The sequence below is a fragment of the Podarcis liolepis genome, assembly GCF_965112155.1.
Source record: "Podarcis liolepis genome assembly, chromosome: 1".
NCBI classification, from domain to species: Eukaryota; Metazoa; Chordata; class Lepidosauria; order Squamata; family Lacertidae; genus Podarcis; species Podarcis liolepis.
The window spans coordinates 61,995,922-62,020,585 of record NC_139554.1 but is presented as its reverse complement, the minus strand read 5'-3'; the positions used below and the strand labels follow the sequence as shown (position 1 = coordinate 62,020,585).

The 24,664-nt window shown below is 41.0% G+C and overlaps 1 protein-coding gene across 5 annotated transcripts in view; it reads right to left on the bottom strand.

Moving 5' to 3' along the window:
- LUZP2 (leucine zipper protein 2) overlaps positions 1–24,664 on the bottom strand; it is a 326,571-nt gene that overhangs the window by 37,418 nt on the left and 264,489 nt on the right. For all 5 annotated transcript variants that reach the window (XM_083464752.1, XM_083464751.1, XM_083464749.1 and 2 more), the window contains 2 exons: positions 16,779–16,853; positions 15,105–15,269 (listed from right to left, as the gene is read on the bottom strand). In XM_083464752.1, coding sequence (XP_083320878.1) covers positions 15,105–15,269; positions 16,779–16,853 — 240 coding nt within the window. The remainder of the gene's footprint in view (positions 1–15,104; positions 15,270–16,778; positions 16,854–24,664) is intronic.

The following is a 24,664-nucleotide window of genomic DNA, read 5'->3' as shown; positions in this document are numbered from 1 at the left end:
AACTCATGCATCTCTCCATTGAAATGGTGAATGAGCAACTACTCTGTAAATTACACAAAGCGTAAAATATGAAGCATAAATTCTCTTGTTTTCTGATTCCTCTGCTTGTTGAATACAGTGGTGCCCCGCAAGACGAATGCCTCGCAAGACGAAAAACCTGCTAGACGAAAGGGTTTTCCGTTTTTCGATGCGCTTCGCAAGACGAATTTCTCTATGGGCTTGCTTCACAAAACGAAAAAGTCTTGCGAGTCTTGCAATTTCCCCCCCTTTCCCCCCTTTTTCTAAGCCGCTAAGCCACTAATAGCCTTTTAGCCGCTAAGCCGCTAAGCCTTTAATAGCCGCTAATCCGCTAAACCGCTAGTAGCGCTAATACGCTAAGCCACTAATAGGGTTGCTTCACAAGATGAAAAAACCGCTAGATGAAGAGACTCGCGGAATGGATTAATTTCGTCTTGCGAGGCACCACTGTATTCAAATCTACTTTGTGTTGTCAGACTCTCTTAATTCAGATCCCCTAAGAACCAAACTAGATATATAACAGGCAGCTAAAATCTTATGTTTCCTTAACTAATTACAGGGGAAATCCAATTTACACTGCAAAGGCAGCATCTAAGGAGGCTTCTCTCTTCATTTCCCCTCATGATCTGAATAGAGATTTCATCTTGGAATAAAAACTGTCCCATCGCCCGCCGTCTCAGAACAAAGTCCTCATGGGTGCCAGTGGGAATTCTCTCAACCACCCTTCCAAGGCTCATAGCTGGTTTGGCCCTGGCTTGTGGTAAGAGCAACAGTAAGCTTAGGTCCTAGAGAGAAAACCGGAAATCTCCATGTACTTTCACGTGTCCAGGGGACTTTTTTTTCTCACAATCTGAAAGCATAGTGTTCCCTGAAAATGCCCAGCCACAATATAATAGTTTAAGGGGTTTTTCTTGTTTGTTGGTTTTGTGCGGGGGTCACATGGATTTTAAAACTAGTAACCCTCTAACAGTTTTAACAACCTCACTGGCCTCCTTAAACATCATTTCTCCGTGCTTAGTTGTTTAATAAATTGTAACCTTGCTTTGTACTTCAGATCAAACAAAAACCTGCTTTTATGTATCTGTGATATATACACACACATGCACACATATATACATACTCATTTCTCCATTAACAGAGAGAGAATATCTGCAAGGAATATAAAGTGGCAAAAGCTTTAGTATGGTTGCATTGCACCTTACGTGACAGTACTAAAATTAGGGTAAACTTCAGATGATACATTTTCAGTGCTTCATTTCACTTTCACATAAGAGAGGGATGTTTTTCCCTTCAGGGCGAAATACTAAATGGGAAGATGCTAATGAAGTTCCATGGAGCTTCGCTGCTTAACTGCACACCTTCTTGTTGTGGTTTTGTTTTTTAAAAAGTCCACATTTGCCTTCTCCTGAAGAAAGTCTTATTCTATTTTCCTGCAGTTTTCATGGTCAGAGAAGATGTCCAAGAAATATGCATGCTATTTGTGCCTTGTCCCTATGACCTCCTGTAACAGCAAATTTGGAGTAAAGACTGCTGTGCCAACTCGTGTTGTCAAGTTGCCTCATGATCATAGGCTGACTTCAGTAGGTAGTCATGTCACAAAGCTACAATATGGCACATATATGAGAAGAGGAACAGGAATGTGGCAAAGGCAAAATAGAATGAAACTCACATTCCATTCCATTTTAGAATCATAGAGTTGGAAGGGACCATGAGGCTCGTCTAGTACAAACCTGCAGTGCAGGAACATTTTTGCCTAATGTAGGGCTGAAACCCACAACCCTGGGATTAAGAGACTCATGCTCTATCAACTGAGCTAGGCAGCCAAAGAAAAAAAAACTCACATCCCATTACATTTTGGATGAACAATATTGTGTTGAGGTAAAAAAGAAAAGAAAAGAAAATCTTTAAAGATTTAAACATTGAACAGTATGTAAATACAGTCATACCTCGGGTTGAATATGCTTCATGTTGAGCACGTTTGAGTTGCGCTCTGCAGCAACCCGGAAGTAACAGAGCTCAAAATGACATCATGCGCATGCGCAGAAGTGGTGAAAAGCGACGCATGCGTGCGTAGACGTGCCGTCGCTAGTTACATTTGCTTCTGGATGCGAACGGGGCTCCGGAACGGATCCCGTTCGCATCCCGAGGTACCACTGTAGTTAACTGCAAGAAAAACAACCCCCCTTGTTTATTATCCCTAACTAGAACCAGAGGGAAGATACAAAGGTCTGCTTGCAATGGGTCAAGCGACAGTTAAATTGTTGCACTTGTTCCCTGCTGCTGAGCTGGCATTCTGGCTTTTGGCTGCCATATACAGAACAGTAGCATCCAATTTATATTTAATGTTTGGGTATTTGGTGGGCAATCCATTCAAATCCATTAGTACACAGTTATAGGCTAATGAGAGTTTGGAATTCCATCAGAAATGAATTGATTAGATTGAGAGTCCTGGCTGAAAGGAATATAAGTCCAAATTCAGTACTGTTTGGAGGTCACTTTGGCAAACTGTGAATAGGTTCAGGAAAGGACTTCGGAAAGGTTCAAGGAAAGCTAGAAAGGCAGCTGGAAGATGAAGAAAACGGAAGCTGACATTTCCTAAGGCGGAAGCTAAGGAGGCTTGCAAAAAAGGGAGTGTGAACTTCTACAGCAGCCCTTGAGACAGCTAAGGCCATGGTGGCAGAAGGTGTGGACTTCTGGTGAAGACCTCAGTAAAGCTGAAAGGTAACTAAGAAAGGTGAACCCTGAACAAAGGGAAGACTTCAAGAAAAGTCCTCTTGGCAAGCCTGTGAGTTACCTGGGGGTGGAGTTAGAACTTGACTAAGGCTATTAAAGACTTAGGGAAAGTAACTAGCTATCTTCTTGAAGCAACAGTAATAGTAATATAACAGTAATAGTAATAGTAATAGAAGTAATAGTAACATCTTATATCTAATAATAAACCGAGTTTTATTTTACAGCCTGCAAGATTACACATTACATCAATAATATGATTCAATATATTATAAGCTCTGACTTACATCTAAGCAAGTATAGTCTTTTTTTGTCCTGTGCCTATATCCATCTACTTTATATGAAAGAGGATAGGATGTACAGTAAATACAACTGTTTGAAATAAAATAGAAAATGAGAAATAAAACAGGTATTTGATTCAATTTGAAAACACCAGAGTCACAGTTTTTTTTGAAAAAGTTGATACTAAGCAGTAAAGGTCTGGGCCACTAGCCTTCAAAAAGATGGTGGTTTGGAAGTGGGATATAAAGGTCTGCTTCACCTATGCCTGCCAGACACCTAGCACAGCAGTAAGAAATGATAATAGATTGCAAGAACAGTCACAGTTTACATGATACTTTTTTAGCTTTCAAGGTAAAGACGTTGCTGTAGCAGTCTCAGCTAGTAATGGTGCCAAAATGGATGGGCTTTGGAAGGTAACTTGAGTGCCCACACACTGACACTTGCTAGTTCTGCAGCTGCTCCTTTCCTTTCCCAAAAACTTACCTGAAGCATATAAAGTTGCCTTATACTGAGATAGACCATTAGTTGCATTGTCCACACTGACGGGCAGCTGTTCTAGCTGGCAATGCTGTTGAAGCTGGCACACTTCATGACTCTTGGAATACTGAAATGAACATGCTGTGGACATAAAAGTCTTAGGGATATACCTTTACACCCCCAAGGTGCCCGAGGAAGTAGAGAAATCAGGAGTATTGACTACAGTCGTACCATGGTTTTCGAACAGCTTAGTTCTCAAACCTTTTGGCTCCTGAACGCCACAAACCCAGAAGTGAGTGTTCCAGTTTGCAAACGTTCTTTGGAACCTGAACGTCTGATGGGGCTTCCGGGGCTTCAGATTGGCTGTAGGAGCTTCCTGCATTTCACAGGGACATGATGGCCTGGGATACTGCAATTTCAGCATTCCAGATCCTTTCCCATAAGTTCTAAGCTCCCAGTGAGAGCATAACCTCTGTGTCCAAAGGAAGGGCCTACACTTTCAAGCCTAGCCAGTTCTGGTCCTTACATATATAACACCTCCCTAGCTCCACAAATCATTTCATATTGTCTCATGCATGTTACAATTTGACCTTTTAGGGAAAGCCATTTATCCCCCTGTAGCTCTTTACTCATATTTGTTGCCTCTCTTCCTTGTTCTTCACAGCCACAAATTCCTATACTTCTCATTATTTTCACATTAGGAAGTGACTCCTGAGAGAGAAAAGGAACTTCCCATGAGAAGGTGACAGTCAAATATGTGTTGTCTGGAGCTAAAATTACCTTTCCCTCTGTATATCATACTAGCTGGCTAGACAGCACTCACAACCAAGTTGGTTTACATTAGACCTTCACATGGCAAAGTAATACCAAGGAATGGACGTTACTGAATATGCTCAGCTAATTTTCTTCAAAGAGTAATACTGCAATGTACTGTCTTGTACTTGAGAAAGTTAAGATGTACTGAAGTCCATAGAAATGAACAGGATATGTTAGATGCACTGTGGATGTAGACTGGTACCCAAGGCACAGTGTCTAAAGATGCTATTTAGATCTCAGTCTTGATGTTTTATGAAACAGTGTGGAATAGGCATCATTTTATCTTTCTGCAATATTTCTCCTGTATTTGTTTAGTATTTTGTTTAGCAAAATTATTTCTGTTGAATAACAGCCATTTAACTAATTTAATTAGATTCTTATTGTACTTTTAGTGTGAAAGCCACTAGAGAGTACAGACCATGTACAGATGCAGATTTATGAATGTATTTATCACAGAGGCTTTGCAAATTACTCCACAATGTTCATGTTTCTGCTGACACTTAAGAATCTAACCCTTGCTCTTCTCTCATATATCCTCAGATACACCAATAACAGTTAGGCAGAGTAAAAAGCAGTCAAACACGGCAAAAAGTGTGGGGGGTGGGGGTGGGGGAGAAGAATCATCATGCCTAAACAGGGAGGAATTCTTGACTGATAAAATGAATAGGGAATTACATTTCTAAAACATATTTTTGAAAACGGATATGTTGTTTTTGTTGTGACTACAAAATCCCAACTGCATACAGTATGTCATAAACTGACATTTTAAAAAAATCAACTCTGTTCAGAAGCTATCATGACTAGAGATGGCACGGAGTGATTATACAAGTCATCTCACCTCACTTCCAATTTAACAAAGATAACTTGCGTAAAGGGAACACACAAACTCCAGCTATACAAAGTAAAGCTTAAAGCAGGGTTGGGGAACCTGTGGCACTCTAGATGTTGTTGAGATACAACTCCCAGCAGCCCCATCCAGCATGGCCAATGGTCAGGGATGTTGGGACCTGAATTCCAACATTTGGAAAGTTACTGCTTCTTCTACTCTTAAACTAAAGGTAATATCAAATGGGTTTTCCACAATGTGTTGATATCAGTTTTTCAGTGCTGAGTGTTGACTGTTTATTTTACCCACATTCATTCCTAGGAAGACATGCAAATGTTACACCTGAAAGTTAATACACATTCATTTCCCAGGGAAGAATTGGAATTCTTAGGCCCACTTCCAAATTTCAGCAGCCTATGCATCTTATCTCAGGAACAGATAATAATTTGCATTTGCTCCTTGGTAATGTTAAGAAGAATGACATGTCATCACTGCACAGCATTCCTCTATCCCTGCTCCATTTTCTTAGCTTTCATCTTTGGGTGGGCAGGAAAATGCTGAGTAATAGTCTTATTATCATTCACACATTTTATTCAACCAAATGTTACTGGAGGGAAGTAAGGGAGACATGGGAAGTGTTTCAGGTTAGTGGTGGCAGCCACATAATATTGATAGCATGTAGTTTGGGCCCAAGAGACAAATAAGCATTTGTGCATTTTGACTTCAAAGGGGGAACAACAAAACTAATACTTAGAAGGGAGAAGAGTGATCTTAAATAATCCCTGGCTCTGCTATCACTGACATGATGTGTATTTGCACACCAGCATAATGTGTGCCACATCTGGCTTTGGTTCAACAGCAGTACCACACCACACCCTGGGCCTGAGGTCCATAAGGCAGAACAGGGAAGGTATCTACAAATCTAACTATATTACCACGTTGCTACCATAGCACAAGGATTAAGATTAACAAAATGTACTCAAATGGTTCAAGGAAGTGCATCCACCCAGTGTCCCTGGCCCAGTTTCCCTGTATAGAAGGAAGAAAGGAAGGAAGAGAGAGAGAGAGAGAGAGAGAGAGAGAGAGAGAGAGAGAGAGAGAGAGAGAAACTAGGGAAATTGGAGAATCTGAACTATTTTGTTTTCCTTTGGAAGCAGTCATGATAATAAAAAAGCAATTAGTCACAGGCTAGTGAGCAGTTCTTTGTGCACAATGTTCTATGTAAAGCATCAGTCACACAGACTATCACACAGGGCCCCAAAGGCAATTATAGTCGACAAAGAAAATAAACACAAGTAGGTTAGAATGTATCAGAGCAGTGGTAGGACCTGTGGGTGAGAGGGACTGACGAGGAACAAACAGAAACAGATCACAAGGATATCTGGGACTTCTTGAAGGGATGGGTAGGGTCACAGTGAACAGAAATAATAAAAAATATACAGATAATGAGGGCACAACTTTCCTTAAATAGAAAACAGAGAGCACGTGATACATTTGTGTGTGTGTGTGTGTGTGTTTATGTTGTTGCATGCTACCCCAATCTCTGAGTCGTGCAAGATTCCAGGAGTTCCAGGCACTTACCCAGGGTTCGTGTTTCCTCTGGGAATGAGGAACAGCGGAGACTGTGGTGTCTTTATGATATATGGTTTATTCACACATATATGCAACCTGTGGCTATGATGGGAGGGGGTCACAGCATTCATACCCCAATAAAGTCCTACCACAGCCTTAGATTCCAGCAGAAATCAGGCCTGGCTCTCTCTCTGCCTTTTCAACCTGCAGCTTTTGCACTCAGCTCTTAGCTCACATCACAGCAAACCCTGTATTAAAAACTCAGGCTTTGCCCTTCTATCTAAGAGTTGAAGGAGGGGCCGCACCCATTTGCTATCTGATATAGAGTCCCCTTTCCCTTTATTCTCTTAAGGACTCATACTTAGTGGGCCATTACCAGGCTGGCCTGGCTATTCTAGGAATTAGAAGGGGACCCAGGCACCCCCAAACTCATAAAAATATATAGCACCTCTTGCACATTAAGTGCTATGAGGAGGGCTTATAAAGCATGTTTGTCAAATGTTTTGGGAAGTCAAAACATATCACTTGACTTAGATTTGCAAGCCACTAAGTATCCTGGGGCAGCATCTTGTCCATTTCCCATTTGAAATTGAAAGCTAACTAGGCACCCTTCATCACTGACTTACCATCCCATGGCTGTTCAGTCAGCTAAACCTTGCGTAAGTCCCCTCTGTTTATTTCATGATAAATATAAATAATTGCCTAGGTAACCATTCATTCACAGGATGATGAATGCCATCACTTGTGCTCTTTGATTGCTTCCAGTAAAACATCCTTTCTGTGAAAGACTATCAACTGATGAAGTGCTTCAAATCACTGTTACTTTATCACTGTTTAAATCATATGACCATGCAAATCTATTCGCAGTGGGCCCATGAAATTAGGGCTCACTGAGCCCTATAGTTATTCGGCTGTATGCAGGTATCATGCAAAGAATGATTTTTTTAAGTAAAGAGAGCTGAAATATTGTATTATGTTTAACAAGGGCTACCCATTTACTATTTTATGTACAGTCTGCACATAAGTATCTAGACACTCAGGATGATAAATATTCACTGCTCAATTTTCAAACATGGTTAATGAATGGTTAAAGGGAAATCATCTCTTTAAACCACCAGGAAATTGGATTTCCCTTCCCCTATGCTTTCCCATAAGCCTTTTTCTAGACCAGCTTTTAAAGACAATGAGATGAGACTTATTACATTAGCTGTCCACTGAAGGTCAAACTGGTTCAGGTGTCTGCTAAGATTTTCAAATAGGAAAATCAAAAATAAGTTCCATTGGGAATTGTCAGGATTTCAGCTTCTATCCGTAGATTGTTTCTTAAATCATTCAGGACAAAATAAATTGAATTCCTGCATTGTTGATAGCCCACTTTCTCCACATTTTTATGGTCAATGATTCAACACGTTTCAGTTTAAATGATTAGACGTACAATCTGTGGGTGAATCATAAAGGTCAATCTGCCTGATTCATCGCTGAAAATTAATGCTCTTTTCTAGTGAATGTTTTCTAGATGGTATCTTAATCAAGCGCCAGACAAAAGAGGAGTAATTCATCACGAGCCACCTTTCCTACTTTAATTTCTCTTTACGTTAGAACACAACTTTATAATACTGGATTAATAATACATGCATCATATAGAGATACCACATTAATACTCATTATATAAATCATTAATGAATGCTTAATAACATTTAATTCCTTGTGGAGTTTGCTGGCAGTTGCATTAAGCTTTGTAATTTACAAACTATTCACACTTCCCTTGCAGCAATAGAGAAGGCTAATAATAATAATAAACCATTTGTATGATCTCAACATATGCCGTCATGTGGGTAACTTTCAGGAAGGCTTGGCATTAGCCATGGTTTTATCTAGGGGCGCTGGCTCATAGGGGGATAAGCTGTTGTGGGCTTGGAGTGGCTCTTAATATCTAATGAGTGAAAGATTGGTTATAAACATTTTAAATAATAATAAAATATCATTTATTTGACTTTATAGAAAACAATTCCTTTCCCAAAACAATATTTGCTCTTTCTGCTACAGCTAAAATATATACCTGGTGCTGTTTTGTATTCATCACAATTGTCAGGTAAGTGAGTGGATTTATTGTTGTTGTTGTTGTTGTTGTTGTTATTATTGAATCTAGAGTTTGTGCAAATCAATGAAGCAGACTCAGTTTAGTACATTAGAGCTATGCACTCAACTCCCTTTTGGATTCAGCAAACTTGCAGATGTGATTGTAATAGTGGAAAGCATATTTCAAACTGGTTGCAATAGATGACCCTCGGTCCCTTCCAGCACTAAAAACCTATGATTCTGTGATACTCAGTTTATTTTTCACTCCACATCTAAGGTAAAAAGTACACATCACTTTAGCATCAGAATGAACATATCCTGAAACCCAGGGGTTTTTTTTGGGGGGGGGGAGCCCTCATGGGCCAAACTGGGACCAATGCAGGTCCAAATCTGGTCCATGGGTTGCCCACCCCTGGTCTATACTACAGTGGCTTCTAGGCTTTTCAGACAAGAGACCATTCCAGCCCTTCCTGGAGATTTTGAGATTGAACCAGGGACCTTCTGCATGTAAAACAGATGTTATATCATTAAAACTATGGTCCTTCCCCCATTTCATTGTGGGAAATTAAAATGGCATTCCGTACACTCAGAAGTGTTAGAATTCCTGCTCCATGATTTCAGTCATGGGATTGTTGTCTATCACATGACGGTGTATGTTTTGACTCCACAGAGTGGGAAGTGACGGAGACAGGATGTTTGTGTTACTGTGTTCCATGAAGTGGGACTATTGTCCTTTGTCCTTTTTCTTTTTGCTATCTGATGCTAGAGAGAGAGAGAGGGAGCCATGTTGCAGTGCTCCATGTGTGTTTATATGTAAATAAAAGTAGATTAGCCAAAATGCGGAGTTGCTGAGGTCTGTCACACATAGTGCGCAAACTCTGCGGATCCCTAAGTGTGCCAGTGTCTGTTGGCATCGGTCACTGTGATGTTCGGGCTGAAGAAAGCTCTTGAAGCTTCCAAACGATTGACCAGGAGGGAGGGAACATGCCAGTCGGGCATGTGTCTCTACCAGGGTCCTACTCAAGTGTAGGCTGAACTCCTGACAAGAAGATGGGGTAAATCACCCCACCCCACCAAGAAGGGCTCCAGACAGGCATCAGGGGTGGGTACCGCCAGGCTATTGGGGTCTCAGCAGCTGCAAAATGATGCCCAAAGTTTAAAAATGAATGCCAAGTGTTCTGCTAAAAGCCTGCTGAAAGTTCACATTCTGCAACATGAGGCACATAATGTTTTCCTTCTAAGGATAAAATTAATCTTACAAAGCAATGTGTCCTCATGAATGACACAGATATTAGGCATAAGAAACAGGCCTGTAATAAACAAGATATTTCTGGGTTCTTTCTGACAGGGTGTCATAGCAACAGCTTGAAGTTCTTGCCTAAGAGAAATGTCTTCTTTAGAAATGAGGGACTTTGACATGTTTTGATAAGAGAGGTCACATGGAGGTAAAAAAACCCCCAGCCTATATGTATTAGGAAAGCTGCATATCTCTCTCGTATTGGAAACGAAAAAAGAACCCACCATGTAATTAAATTTATATTGTCTTATATGCTCTTCGGAGAAGAATGCTTTGTGCAAAAAGGTCAAACCATGAATTTAAATTGGGATATTATGATAAATGAAATGATCAGCATTGGTTCCAATTTTAGCAACCAAAGTGATTTCTTTTTTAAAAAAAATGATTCTAATTTAGGAACACTTCTTGGCCTCCCCTCAAAGGGAAATAATTATTGCCTGGATCTTCCTAGTAATGCCAGCTCTGTTGATCACTTGTCTCAAGAAGTGGTGATTTGGATCCAAAGGACACACCCATAGAGGGCTGGCCCTTTTACCTTATAGATCAGTGGCTAGAGCCACATAGATAACCATGAACCTATATTGCTGGAGAAGGAAACTCTGATCCTAAACCTGCCTTGTGGAACATCTTCGGGAGAACAAAGGGCTAAGGAGTAAACCCTACACAAATCCAGAGTGGAGTCCGTGAGACACTTGGATAACATCCTGTACCGCCTCCTTCCAGCAACTCCTGCAGCCAAGCTGGTGCCAAACATATTGTTCTGCTTTCCTTTGGACCACATCAGTGAGACCGAGAGGGGGGTCTTGTCATCTGGGCAGCCCTGGGGAGATAACTTCAGTATTGCTGATGCAACAACACCAACACAGGAGGCAGCAGTTACAGGTCTCCAGCAGTTTGATGTCACCCCATTGTCTCTCAAGACAGACAGGTGCCAACAACAATAATATTGATGGGGACTACATTTTGTTTTCAATGGATTTTGACTACTGTTGTGCTAATTACTTTCATTTCTACAGAGTCTGTGCAGGAGTGACTGATCTAAAGTTCTGTCTACATTCTGATGTGTTCTCAAAGGTCCTTTTTGTGGGGAGCTTACAGTACCAATAGGATCCATGCTGGCACAAGAAATGACAAGTTCTAGGCAAGGGATCTCTCTCTCTCTCTCTCTCTCTCTCTCTCTCTCTCTCTCTCTCTCTGTGTGTGTGTGTGTGTGTTGCAGATTTTGCACCTGGGTCAGATATGCATTCCCTGCCCCTTCATAATATGTAGCCTTGAAATGGATCAGAAAAATTTAGTGACTCAATGAGCACTTTTCAGCCTTTTGCCTTTTTCAGCCTGAGGGTGACATACCCTCATAGACAAGCTTCTGGGAGCCGACTGCCAAGTGATGGGCAGGGGCCAGAGGCAAAAGTGGTTGGAACAAAGGATGCGACTCTAATCCTTATACTTTATCTAGACTCCAGAGAACAATTCAGGTATGTAGAATTGTAATAGAGTTGTGACTGGAGAGTAATATATTATTGCAAAAAAAGAAAAAAGGGGGAAAAAAAGAAACAGAAAAAAAGAAAAGAAACTTGCCAGCTAAGATAGTTCTTATTCTTTCTGAGATCATAGTTCATACATTTTGTCCTGAGTTTGTTAAACATTTTAAAAAATTCTCTGCTAATGTCAATTCAGATAAAGTATATTATTATAGTACCCATGTTGCATTGAGTGAGCCTTCGGTAAGAGAGTCCTATGTAAAAGGAGAGCAACTCTCCTTTTGCTAGAGGGTAGAGGAAATAGTGGGTGACAAACATGAAGTAGTACCATAGTGGAAATTCCCCCCAGTGGCACAAATAGGGGCATTTTTTCAGAGTGTCTAGTTTTATGGATGGGGGGCAGGGCAACCTATTTGCAGTGGGATAGTGAAGAGAAATCCCTCATGTGCAGTCTTCCCAGTAAGCATCAACTCCATGGCCAAGCCAGTAATTCATTAAAGACAATACATAGCTGCACACTGCACACTGAGCGAACATCTCATTCCGCCTTAAGGCTGCAGTCCTATGCACACATACATAAGGCATGCCACTTGCTGGAGAGTGGGTTGTATGAAACTATGGGGACAACAGGATTTTATATTTATTTGTGGCACAAAGAAACTAGTAAGAGACTGTGCCCCCTCCTTCTCAACAATGGACCTGCCATTAGTAAGCATACCTGGGAACCAAAGGACACAGAGATAGGATGGCTGTCACCCATTGCCAAAAATCTCTTATCTCCTTATGCATACTTTCTAAGAGAAACACACACTGACTCCTACAGCGTTGCCCAAGCAGATATTGTCAATGTAATATGCATTTCAACCTATAAATGATATGTAAATTTGACACCAAGAAAAGCCCATGATTTGGTAACTGGATGGATAATCCCTTGAAGTTATGATATTTACAAGGCAAGACATACACTGAAGGTTAAGCTGCTTCTTATCAAAAGTGACAGGATTCATGAGCACTGAGACTCTGAATTCTGTTTCACTTTTTTTAAAAAGCACATGCACGCATTAAAAAAACAACACCTGAGTCATATACACTGATGGAAAGGAAAAGCTCGCGCAATTACAGCTGGGGCTAGTTAGCTTTTAATAGGAAGACAAAGTCAAGGACTACATACATAACAATGCCTGTCATCATGAAAGTCTTCTGTGATATAATTCCATTGCAGAAGGTATAATTCTGGCTCAAACCACGATTCCCTGACAACCTATTTCACAGTAGCGAGTTTTCAAGGGTTTTGTAATCATGGATAATGTACAGATTTACAATATTGAGGTGTCCATGAGTAGAACAGCAGGATTATGACCCATTATTTTCCCTCAGACACATTCATGGCATGTACCAGTATGAGCAATATCTCTGAAAGAGATAATATTTTTTGGTGAATGACGTTAAGTAAACATGTTGAGTATATTAAAATCCACCTGTTAGTGATTGCTAACCCTGGAGTGTGGCTCTACAAGGCTGTGACCAGAAAACGTTGCTAAGAAGAAATTTAAAGTAAATTTAGGAGCCCCTCCTTTGGTAAGACATCTGAGGAATTCTAAGGGGAGCAACGTTTCGGAGTCATGATGATGGACTAGCAGCTCTTATGCTTTTAATGAGGTGCCTTTGGATTACCTTGTTCTCATCCCAAAATAAGTATTAATAGCAGAGTGTCATTAATAGCAGAGTTCATGTCCATGATTCCATTGAGGGGGAAAAGGGGTCTCTGATAACATACACAGTAAAAGCAGGAAGAGGAAGAAGGATCACTGGCCATGTGAGCTTCTGGCTACACCACTCAGCATTATTGTAAAGGAGGAAACACATGTAATGATATGCACGCATGGAGCTTCTCCATGTGAGCAGGTTCTTGCCTGCATGGAGGAGTAACTACTTTTACACAAATGCCAAATGTTCAGGCCCCATAATATTCAGTCAGTGCATCACAGGTAGGGCTGTCCTGAATTGACAAGGATCATTTCTCAGCCATTAGAAATTACAGTGGTACCTTGGTATGCACATGTCTTGGTTTGCAAACATTTTGGATTACAAACATGTCAAACCCAGAAGTGTGTGTTTGCAACCTTTTTTTGGATTACAACCCATTTATTTTTTTTGGATCATGAACAAAAAAAAATTGGAGGCCCCATTGGAGAAAGCACACCTTGGTTAACAACCTGTTTTGGTTTACAAACAGACCTCCGGAATGGATTATGGTTGTAAACCAAGGTACCACTGTACCTTATTCAGTTACACCAGCCCTGCGTATCTTTTCCCCACTCATAAGGTAAAGGTAAAGGTACCCCTGCCCGTACGGGCCAGTTGTGTCCGACTCTGGGGTTGCGTGCTCATCTCGCTCTAGAGGCCGTGAGCCGGCGCCGTCCGAAGACACTTCCGGGTCACATGGCCAGCGTGACGAAGCTGCAGCTGGTGAGCCAGCACCAGCGCAGCACACGGAAACGCCGTTTACCTTCCCGCTATAAAGCAGTCCCTATTTATCTACTTGCACTTAAGAGTGCTTTCGAACTGCTAGGTGGGCAGGAGCTGGGACCAAACAACGGGAGCTCACCCCGCCGCGGGGATTCGAACCGCCGACCATACGATCAGCAAGTCCTAGGCACTGAGGTTTTACCCACAGTGCCACCCGCGTCCCTCATATGTTCACTTAAAACAATGGAGTGTACATATTTGCACATCCCTACAATGAAATCTGAATGACCCAAGTTAGTAAGCAAAAGGGTGGGTGTACAACACCATGAAATTCCCTGACTGTCCAGCCTGGAGTTGTAATGTGCATACTCAACTTGAGAAAATAAGTGGGACTCGTCTATACTCCATGAAAAAATCCTTAAAGTTATTTATTTTGTAGTGCTACAACAGAGGATTACTGACACAGTGATGGCAATTGCTGGTATGTTTGGGGATTATATGCAGCTGCTATTACACCACCACCACTAAGGCACCAATGGTTGCTACTATATGTTACTGGATTAGTGAAGCATTTAAAATTATTGCAAGTCTTCTGCACTGCCGCTTGATTCAAATTATGCTTTGCATTACTGCATTTCAGTAATAACCAAGTCCTAAGAATGCAATGGGATAAAATTTCAGTCATGACCAATTTGTCTCATTGCTTTCAGCTGCAATTAGTGGCAACTGGCCTTTGCAGGAATAGGAATTATATCAGTAAGCTCTGTTGAACGGTATATTAATTACAGGCAGTATCAATAAACTGCATACCAAATAGGAGAGATTATGTACTATAACAGTTAACTATGCAGATGAGGCTTCTATAAGAGCAAATATCCCAAATCTTCTTCAGCAACAAGAAAAATAGTAAAAAGTAACTTCAGTGACAGCAAAGATAGGCTTAGCATTACCTTCAAAATTCATCCTAATCTTTCAATGAATTTAAAATCCTTCTTAGTTCCAGTTTGATGGACTTTCAGGACACACACTCATTTTTAAAAAAGAAGAAAAAAGATACCTTGGTGCTTGTCACTTGAAATGGAATTTTTGAACCATTTGTAACTGGGGATGTCTGTCTCTCAGTCGGTCTTGAAGGGATTATATTTGTAGTGGGAGGCTGATTGTGCAAAACTGAAGACAGGCAGAGTTGTACGGTCTCCTTCAGAGCCTTCAGCTGTGACTCCTGAGGGGGGAAATGTCATTCGATCTTAACAAGAGATTACAGAGGATCATATTTTACTCTGCACTTTTTATGTTCACACTCTTTACAATTTTCAGCAACTAAAAAAACTGAAAGAAAGCCAATGTATGATCGAGCACACAAATGAAAATAGGAACCAGGCATGTGACACAATGGCTAAGTGTAGTATTCCATTTTTTTTTCCCATAGGAAAGAGGCATTTCTGTTTGGGAACTCCTAGCTTGTTTCTCACCTTAGCTATCTGTGTTTCCCACACTGGAAAGAGGACAGGATGGCAGTGGATTCCCTGCCCTTGTGCTTCTTCCAGCCTTGGGTCAGCAACTTAGCTTTGGCCATTAAAAAACACAGTTTCCAGGTGGTATGAACTGGTGCTGAATGCCTTGGAAGATGGTGGCTCTTCTGTGTTAAATTCGATAAAGCAGCTGTTAGGTGGCCACATATAACAGATGCTGTACATTGGATTTCTGACATTATCAGGGAATACTATGCTTCTAAGGGGAACGTGACAGGTTCCAATAATCCAATGCACTGCTAACCCTACACCTTTCCTCACTACTGCTTGTACAACAACCCTCAGGATGTTGTGACGGTGATGTGGGAGTAAGGAGTATAAACAAGCCCCCCATGGGAAGACTCAAGCCCCTATCTTCTGTCTCCCATTACAGTGTTCATTCCAACTGGACTGCCAGATGGATTCTGGTGCTGATCCACGTGAGCATTTTGTTCTGGTTTTCACCCTTTCCTTGGGTATGTAGTCTGCCTCTTGCAAAAAAAGTTTTTTTTCCTCACCTGGGCACCAGGACATTTGTGCTAATTTCTGAAAAGTGTCTATGTGGGGAATATTAGGTACTGGAGAGGACATCAGCTATGTGACATGTGCACTGGATTACTGGTGCCTTCATGTGTACGATGAAAGCATTATCAACAAGACACATCCACCAGTGACTATTGGCGCGTTTGCTGCTGTTTCTGGGGATTTCATTATGGTGCTGCCTCTGCTGCTGCTGGTGGAACAAAGAATCACCTCACATTATGCTGGCACCAGCCCAGGCATAGTAGCCACCTAGCTAGATGAGATTGCTTTATATTTTACAACACATTCCTGTCTCAAGAAAAATTTCACACAACACACATTTTCTCTCTGTAATGATGCTCTGTGCTATAGTTCTTACAACATCACATCTTTTGGGTCCCAGCTGTATTTGGGTATTTGAAGTTGTAAAAGTCATAATGATGCTCTTGCCCCTTACTGAGCATGTTGAGAGAGAGAGGAAAGAGAGATGGCTCTTCTTCATCATCTTCACTGAACAAATGCCTCTACTTAGACTGTCATACTGCAAGAACTTCCCTCCTCTCCAGGGGGAATACTCATTATGCATACAATCAAATATATGTCTACATTTTTACAAGAATAAGATCCTACATTGTCATATTAGACTGCAATCACTGTCTATTAACAGAGCTGAAAGATGTGCTCAGAAGAGTTCTTACTTTGTCAAGAGCTGCTTTCTCCAATTCTTCTTTTGCAATTGCTAGTTTTTGTTCCAAGTCTGTAAGCTGCTGTGCCTGTGGGAAATTTAAAAACAAATTAGCTGGTATAAATTATAACCCTATTTCGTCTAACATTTCTGTGAGGAGGGTGCGAGAGTTTTACTTTGGAAGGTAAGAAAAATAGATGAAATAAAAAACCCCATCTTGTCAATATAACAGATTCTCTGGGGAATATTACAATTGATAAATTGAAGGAGGCCTTTGGTGTGGGAACATTTTATTACAGTATCTAAATCCAGCCTTGTTCAGATGAATGTTGTGTCATTGATTTGAAGGGGAGGGGGGGAATCTCATCTTGTGCTAAAATATTTACAATCCCCATCAAAGCATAAGCATTTCATACACAGTTGGTAAATAAATGCTGCATTGTATGTTTCTAAGATGCTTAGGATAGAACTACATGTTGCAAACATGTGGGAAAAGCTAAATTTTACTTCTCCTAGTGGAGGAAATCATCTTTAGGATAGGTAATGTGGAGCAGAAAAGCCAAGAGGAGTGTTTCCTTAATTTTTTCTACTCTTGTCATATCCCTGTGCAAATTGCTTCGCCTCCTTACATTTCTTTCATCTCACATGCATGTTTGCATCTCCAAACATGTTGGCTCATGTAGATAGAAAACCTAACTGAGGGGTGGGCATGATTAAAAGTAGGAAAAGTGCTTCCTTTTGACCCCTTCTAAGACTGCTTTTCTGTATAGGGTAGTGTGAAAAATGTGCTCCTAACTGCTCCTATTTATTTCATCCTAGATTTTTCTCGAACCACTAGATAGAAGATTTGTAGCTTAGGCACTGCTTCATTTCTTCAACTTAAGGAACCAGCTATTTTTTTCAAAGGTGTTCCACTTCCTTGCTTCCTTTCTGATAGACCTCAAAGTACTAAGCTACATGCCTTGTTTCTCTTCTTCTTCTTCTTCTTCTTCTTCTTCTTCTTCTTCTTCTTCTTCTTCTTCACCTCTGAGAATGACATAACTGCTGCTATTTGAGCTGGCCAATTGTTTTAGAATAGACTTGTGGAGACTTGTTCTCCATAGAAGGATTCATTATGGCAAAGCAGACTAGCACTGTACCAGTGCAGTCATCTGCAGGGAGCTCAACAACACCTTGGTATTTGAAATAATGGACAAGGCGGTTGGAGGATGGATGGCGGCTAATGGATTGAGGTTGAATCCTGACAAGACAGAAGTACTGTTCTTGGGGGACAGGGGGCGGGCTGGTGTGGAGGACTCCCTGGTCCTGAATGGGGTAACTGTTCCCCTGAAGGACCAAGTGCGCAGCCTGGGAGTCATTTTGGACTCACAACTGTCCATGGAGGCGCAGGTCAATTTTGTATCCAGGGCAGCTGTCTACCAGCTCCATCTGGTATGCAGGCTGAGACCCTACCTACCAACGAACTGTCTCACCAGAGTGGTGCATGCTCTACTTATCTCCTGCTTGGACTACTGCAATGCGCTCTACGTGGGGCTACCTTTGAAGGTGACCCGGAAACTACAACTAATCCAGAATGCGGCAGCTAGACTGGTGACTGGGGGCGGCCGCTGAGACCATATAACACCAGTCCTGAAAGACCTACATTGGCTCCCAGTACATTTCCAAGCACAATTCAAAGTGTTGGTGTTGACCTTTAAAGCCCTAAATGGCCTCGGCCCAGTATACCTGAAGGAACGTCTCCACCCAATCGTTCTGCCCGGACACTGAGGTTCAGCGCCGAGGGCCTTCTGGTGGTTCAATCACTGTGGGAAGCCAAGTTACAGGGAATCAGGCAGAGGGCCTTTTCGGTAGTGACGCCTGCCCTGTGGAACTCCCTCCCATCAGATGTCAAAGAGATAAACAACTACCTGACATTTAGAAGACATCTGAAGGAAGCCCTGTTCAGGGACGTTTTTAATGCATGTCATTTTAATGTATTTTTAATCTTTGTTGGAAGCTGCCCAGAGTGGCTGGAGAGACTCAGCCAAATGGGCGGGGTACAAATGATAAATTATTATTATTAATTATTATTATTATTACTACTACTACTACAGTGGAATATGTCAGAAATTATTAATGGTGTGGGAGATGGGCTTGTGACAATGAGTGTCACAGCACCATCCAAATAGACACAAATATGATCATCCCCCATATTGGAGGGAGTAGAATCAGTGCTTCTTACTGGGGCCCGGAATAATTATTCCTAAATAGAAACCACGTCTTACAATGAAACTAGCAAAATTATTAGTAGTCTAATTGTTCTATTTGTAAATTTAAATGGCTTTGTGGTTACATCCAGTGTTTATATAGGGAAAGGGAAAAAGGATACTGGACCAGATGGTTATCTTTGCTGTAATACATTTTTATGAGGCATTTAACTTTTTTTTTTTTTTTTTTTTTTGCACATGAAATGCTCTGCAAGGCTTTAACTCATAAGTCATAAAGGACATCACATTTAGGGCTCTTGGCTAAATATTTCCAAACAGGCAATTGCTAGAGCTTACTGCTAATTTTTCCCAAAGATGCCACCATCCAGATGTCTGACTTTCATATTTCCTTTACAGAACTACAGGAAGAGACACTTTCACCCTCTCAATCATTAATGTGTGGCATTGGCAGGCTGGTAGTTGGCATGAAATGCAAAATAAAAAATTAAAACATGGCATGCACTGAATTAAGATATGATACTAAATATATTAAATAGACTCTGAGCAAAAGCAATGTCAAAGTGAATGGGAATTCTTCCACCAATATGAAAAGTAAAAGGAAGGTTCAGTGAAAAGTTAAATATTTTAGAATCATAGAATTGTAGAGTTGGAAGGGACTACGTTGGTAATCTAGTCCAACCTCCTGTAATACAGGAATATCTTGCCCAATGTGGGGTTCAAACCCATGACCCTGAGATCAACAGACTCATATTCTACCAACTAAGCTATAAATCCCAGTGAACTGAATGCAGGATTTCAGTCCACACAAGGACTTGGATAGTCAACTTAACTGTGGAGACTCAAGTCCAAATATCTAATCAACCCCTCTCAGTGGGTGCTCCTGAATCAAGCTAAGTATGTGCAAGTATGTTTTTTGTAGGAGTACACATAGTGCGATATTTCATCCAAATTTATTACAGTGGGTTACAGATGAAGTTCAGGAGAGAATAGCCTTTGCTGAGGAGGAGAAGAGAGGGGAGAAATATTCTGCTATTTATTCCCCCTCCTCCCAAATAACACCAGGGGTTTTGTGTGCTCTAGAACAAGAACGGAAGAGTTTTCAGCCTTCAAAGAGGAGAGCCCATCTAAGCTGAAATTGACAAAGAAATCATCCTGGCATGCCAGAATGAACACTCTTCCCTGAACAGCATGTCCCATGGCCGTTCCTGCACAGCATCAATTTACCTTTGCAAAGCAATGTCCTAATTGCTTAGAGTTAGGAAAGATCTGATGGACTTTCTAGTTCAACCTCGGTATCAAAACAACCTAAAACCCTCTGATGGATGCCATTCTTTTCTTGAAAATCCCTCAGTTTGGGAAATTCCAGAATTCCTTAGCTATGAAAGGGTACAGTGGGTACAGTGAAGCTACGTAAACCAAATCCATCTCCCTGTAATTTAAATTCAGTTTAATCATCTCTGATTTTGGGAATGAAAAAGCAGCACCTGGAAGAATTTGACACCAAAAGTATTTTCTTGCCATGGCTGCCATTTGCAGTCCTTCCAAGATAGAAAATAATGAGCCCAATAAACATTCTTATTCATATCAGTAAATCCATAAGTGGTTTAGCCAGAACAGTCTTTTATATATGCATTGCCCTACCTATCATTTAATTCCATTTCATGAGAAAGAGAGAGGGAGTGTGTGTGTGTGTGTGTGTGCGCGCGCGTGTGTGTGTGTGTGTGCATGTATGCACAAGCGTATACATGCATTTTGGTTCAACTGATTGACTTTAATGTCTGAATCTCTTTCACAAATCCTTTTTCGTTCACAGGCCATTGAATCAATAAGCTGGAAGTATCAATCCTCTTGCCACATAACTTGTATAACAAACTTGCAGTAGAAAGCTGTTTGGTTCAACAGATTGATTGGTCATTTGGAAGTCAATCATGCTTAAAACCCCCACCTTTTTATTGTTAGATTATTCCTAAATTCCTTTTCAAAGTTGTTAAGGAAAAAGAAATGTTCATAGGTTTCCATTTTGATACGTTATGATGCAAATTTGGACTTTACATTAAAGATGATGAAACATCTATCACTGTAGCAGATGAAGATTAGCCATGGACTGTGGAGACCCAAGAGAAAACCTGCAGTCTCCCCACCATTACTTCTCACCCTATCCTATATCACAGGGTTGCTACAATGATACAATTGGAATGTGGCTAACCCTGTGCTGCCCTGAAAACATTGGAAGAAATGTGGGGTTCAAAAAGGGATAAAATCAGTTGTGGTGTTCAACCTTCTAAAATGAATTCTCAAGTGCATACACTGGCCACGGTTGGCATCCAAAAAATGGCGAGTAGAAGGCTGGGGGCCTTTTACAGCCCCCACCCCGGGCCTTTGTGTCCCCAAAATACTTGGAGGGCTCTCCAGAAAAATCTGTGCTGTGGCTCAGGGGCTGATGTTGGAAAGAAAATCAGTGGAACTGGTGACAGTCTGGTGCTTTCTGCTTGCTTCAGAAGGTAGGATATAGCCCTCCAGGTTGAGGTGGGGAGATCATTAGAGATCATTGAGAGCCAGTGTGGTGTAGTGGTTAAGAGCGGTAGTCATGTAATCTGGGGAACCGGGTTCGTGTCTCCGCTCCTCCACATGCAGCTGCTGGGTGACCTTGGGCCAGTCACACTTCTTTGAAGTCTCTCAGCCCCACTCACCTCACAGAGTGTTTGTTGTGGGGGAGGAAGGGAAAGGAGAATGTTAGCCGCTTTGAGACTCCTTAAAGGGAGTGAAAGGCGGGATATCAAATCCAAACTCTTCTTCTTCTTCTTCTTCATTATACTTAGGAAAGTAACTGGGAAATTAGGGAGAAACAATCTTGGGTAGTCATTATGAGAGGCATAATGAAAATTAAGAAGTAATAGTAAAGGAGTGTATCACTTCAGTATTGGGAACAAAGGCACAACATCAGAAGTGAACTTTAACAGATTAATGTTGCTTTTTTCAAGTGCCAGTTATGAAAGTCTTAGCAATTGTTTCTCTCTACTGCAGTGGTTTCCAGACTTGCTTCATTTAAGCAACCCTTTTGATATTAAATAATCTACCAAGGAATCCCCACACATTTCCCAGCACTTTGCAGAGGACTCTGTCCTGGGAGCACAATAGACCTCACATTTCTTCAAGACAACAGACAGACCTGTTAGGTTTCATTGTTGCACGCAAACAAAAATCCACCGTATGTATATCTGACAAATATGAACATAACATCTTACAAACACAGAACATAAAATGTGATATAGCATGTAAATGATGTGTATTATATTTAAGGCTACCTACTTATGCAATATATAATATAGAACAGAAACAGAATGAATACATATTGTTTTTCACATGATACACATGAAATTCTAATAGGATTAAAGTTCCATTAATGAAATCCGAACTCTACATCAGCTCCTGTGAACCACAGGTGAAAAAAGCCAATGTTACTCAAAGTTGTCTTAATGAGAATTCACATTTAAGAAAACTTAATATCCAATAAACATTCCAAGCATAGCTACTCTTGAATACTATTGATCTAATGGAAGGTTTCAAATATTGTCCTGAATAGTAGATCAGTAGAGTGGATCCCAAGGAAAGGGCTCTTAATGACAGTGCAAGATCCTTGCTTAAGAAAAGAGAACTAAAATTCATCAGTGTGCTACTGCTAGCACAAGGTATTGTGTACTTGCTTGCACAAGGTCATGCACTATAAAGATAGTGATTGCACTAGGTCCATATTGCACTAAGTTTTCAGGAAGTTCTTCCATTAGTTTGTCGAACAGGACTGTCACCAGAATTTCTGCCAGCCCTAATATTTCTAGAGTAATTTTAAAACATCCTTGGAAGTCTCTTCTGCCCCACCATAGTGAAATGTTTATTTTATTTTAATATTCCCTGCTTCCTAGAGATCACGGTGTATTCCAAGTGGCCTTTCATAGTTAAATTGGATGCTATGTTACCAAATGAAACTTTTTTCAGTACGTTGCGCATAGTTTATATCAGAAGTAATTATATATTAAAAGGATCTTGAATTAATTAATTTCATTGAAATATGAAAAGAAAATGAGACAATATGTAAACACTGAGTATAAGAGGGCCTTCCTAAAAGAACATTCAGTAATTGTAATAATTATCCTTTCAAATGCATATCCTATTAGTTGCAGAATCTTTCATTTTGCAAACTGCAATTGTATACTTGAGAACAATTCATTGTTTCTAATTAAATCCTTTTCTTTCTTTTTTCCTTTTTCAAAAACCTGATCTACTCTCAGGTTACTTTCGGGTATACATGTTTAACGTTTCACTGAAAAATTAAAGACAGATAATAATTGTTTTGCCCAATTATACTGAAGAGTTAAATCCTGGTGACCTGAGAAATAATTATCCATTAAAAGTTTTGGAAATGACAGATGAGACGAAAAATAATGAGCAGTTTATAACTGAAGAAGTTGCTAGCAGAGACTACTGTAGTTCCCTTTTATCCCATTCTAGCTATGAGCTCTTCAGGTGTTCAGTCTGAATGCATGAAGGAGTGAGGGAAACATGCTGTGTGGGCCCCACCTCTTCAATGATTCTGCATGCGCCAGGCACATTCCATGGCCAATGAATGATTGACTTGAGCCTTACTCACACATACGGCTTCCAACAAGGGGACAGGAACCCTGGTCAATCACATATGATTCCTCAGCTCGATTTAGCAGCCAGGACTGCATATGTGTAGCCCTGTCAAGTAAGGTGGAATTGAATGAATGAGCTGTCCAGGAGAGGGAAAGGGCTGAAATTAAGTCCCCACTCCCCTTCTAGTTCAGTGAATCGGTGTACTTTCCAGGTTCTCCTACAGGGTGACCAGTGCCAGCCCACCATGTTTTGCTACAAGAGGAAAAACAGAAAAAGGCCGCCCCTCCTCCTCATCCTCTGCTGTGCGTCTGCTGGGCAGTGGGCAGGCACACAGCAGGGGAGGGAGACTAAGCAATGGTGACAGCCGACAAGAGTAGGGCATGCTCCATGGAGGCCTGATCTGCTGCCTTTCCCAGCTATCCGGAGCCCACTGCCCTGAGGCAACTGCCTACTCCGCCTCATGGGTGGGTCGGCCCCGAGAGCAACATAAATGTAGCCACAGCTTCTGCATGCATAGATGGTAGCATCACAGTCATGATGTTTAACATTTGATTCAATTGTGGCAGCTTTTCCCTACATGGAGATAATTTTCATTTTGAGGGAAAACATGTACATAGTCACATGATGTCTGTAGTGTGTTTATTATAATTGTGACGACATTCTTCAGGAAAAAGCCTGGCCAGATTTACAGATGGATTTATCAATTTTATCTTTATTATGACTGGGGTTTTTTGTTTTATATTCATTAAGTAGGCAGGATCCTCCTCATTCTTTTACTCCTGTTATTAATGACGTGTAAATTTATGCTGTAAACTGTCCTGTGATCTTCAGATGAAGGACAGTATATAAATTTAATAATAAGAATAAGGTCCTAAGTAGATATGTGCCACTAGAATGCTTGCAGATCCTAACACCTCAGGCAGAGAACCTGCCCACACACAAAATATGGATGTAATTCTAATTTGGGCACAAATTCTTACAGACGTGCAGCCCTGCATATGTTGCCTGCCTTGTATGCTCTCTCTACACACCCATGCGTATCTCATGTACACAACAGTTC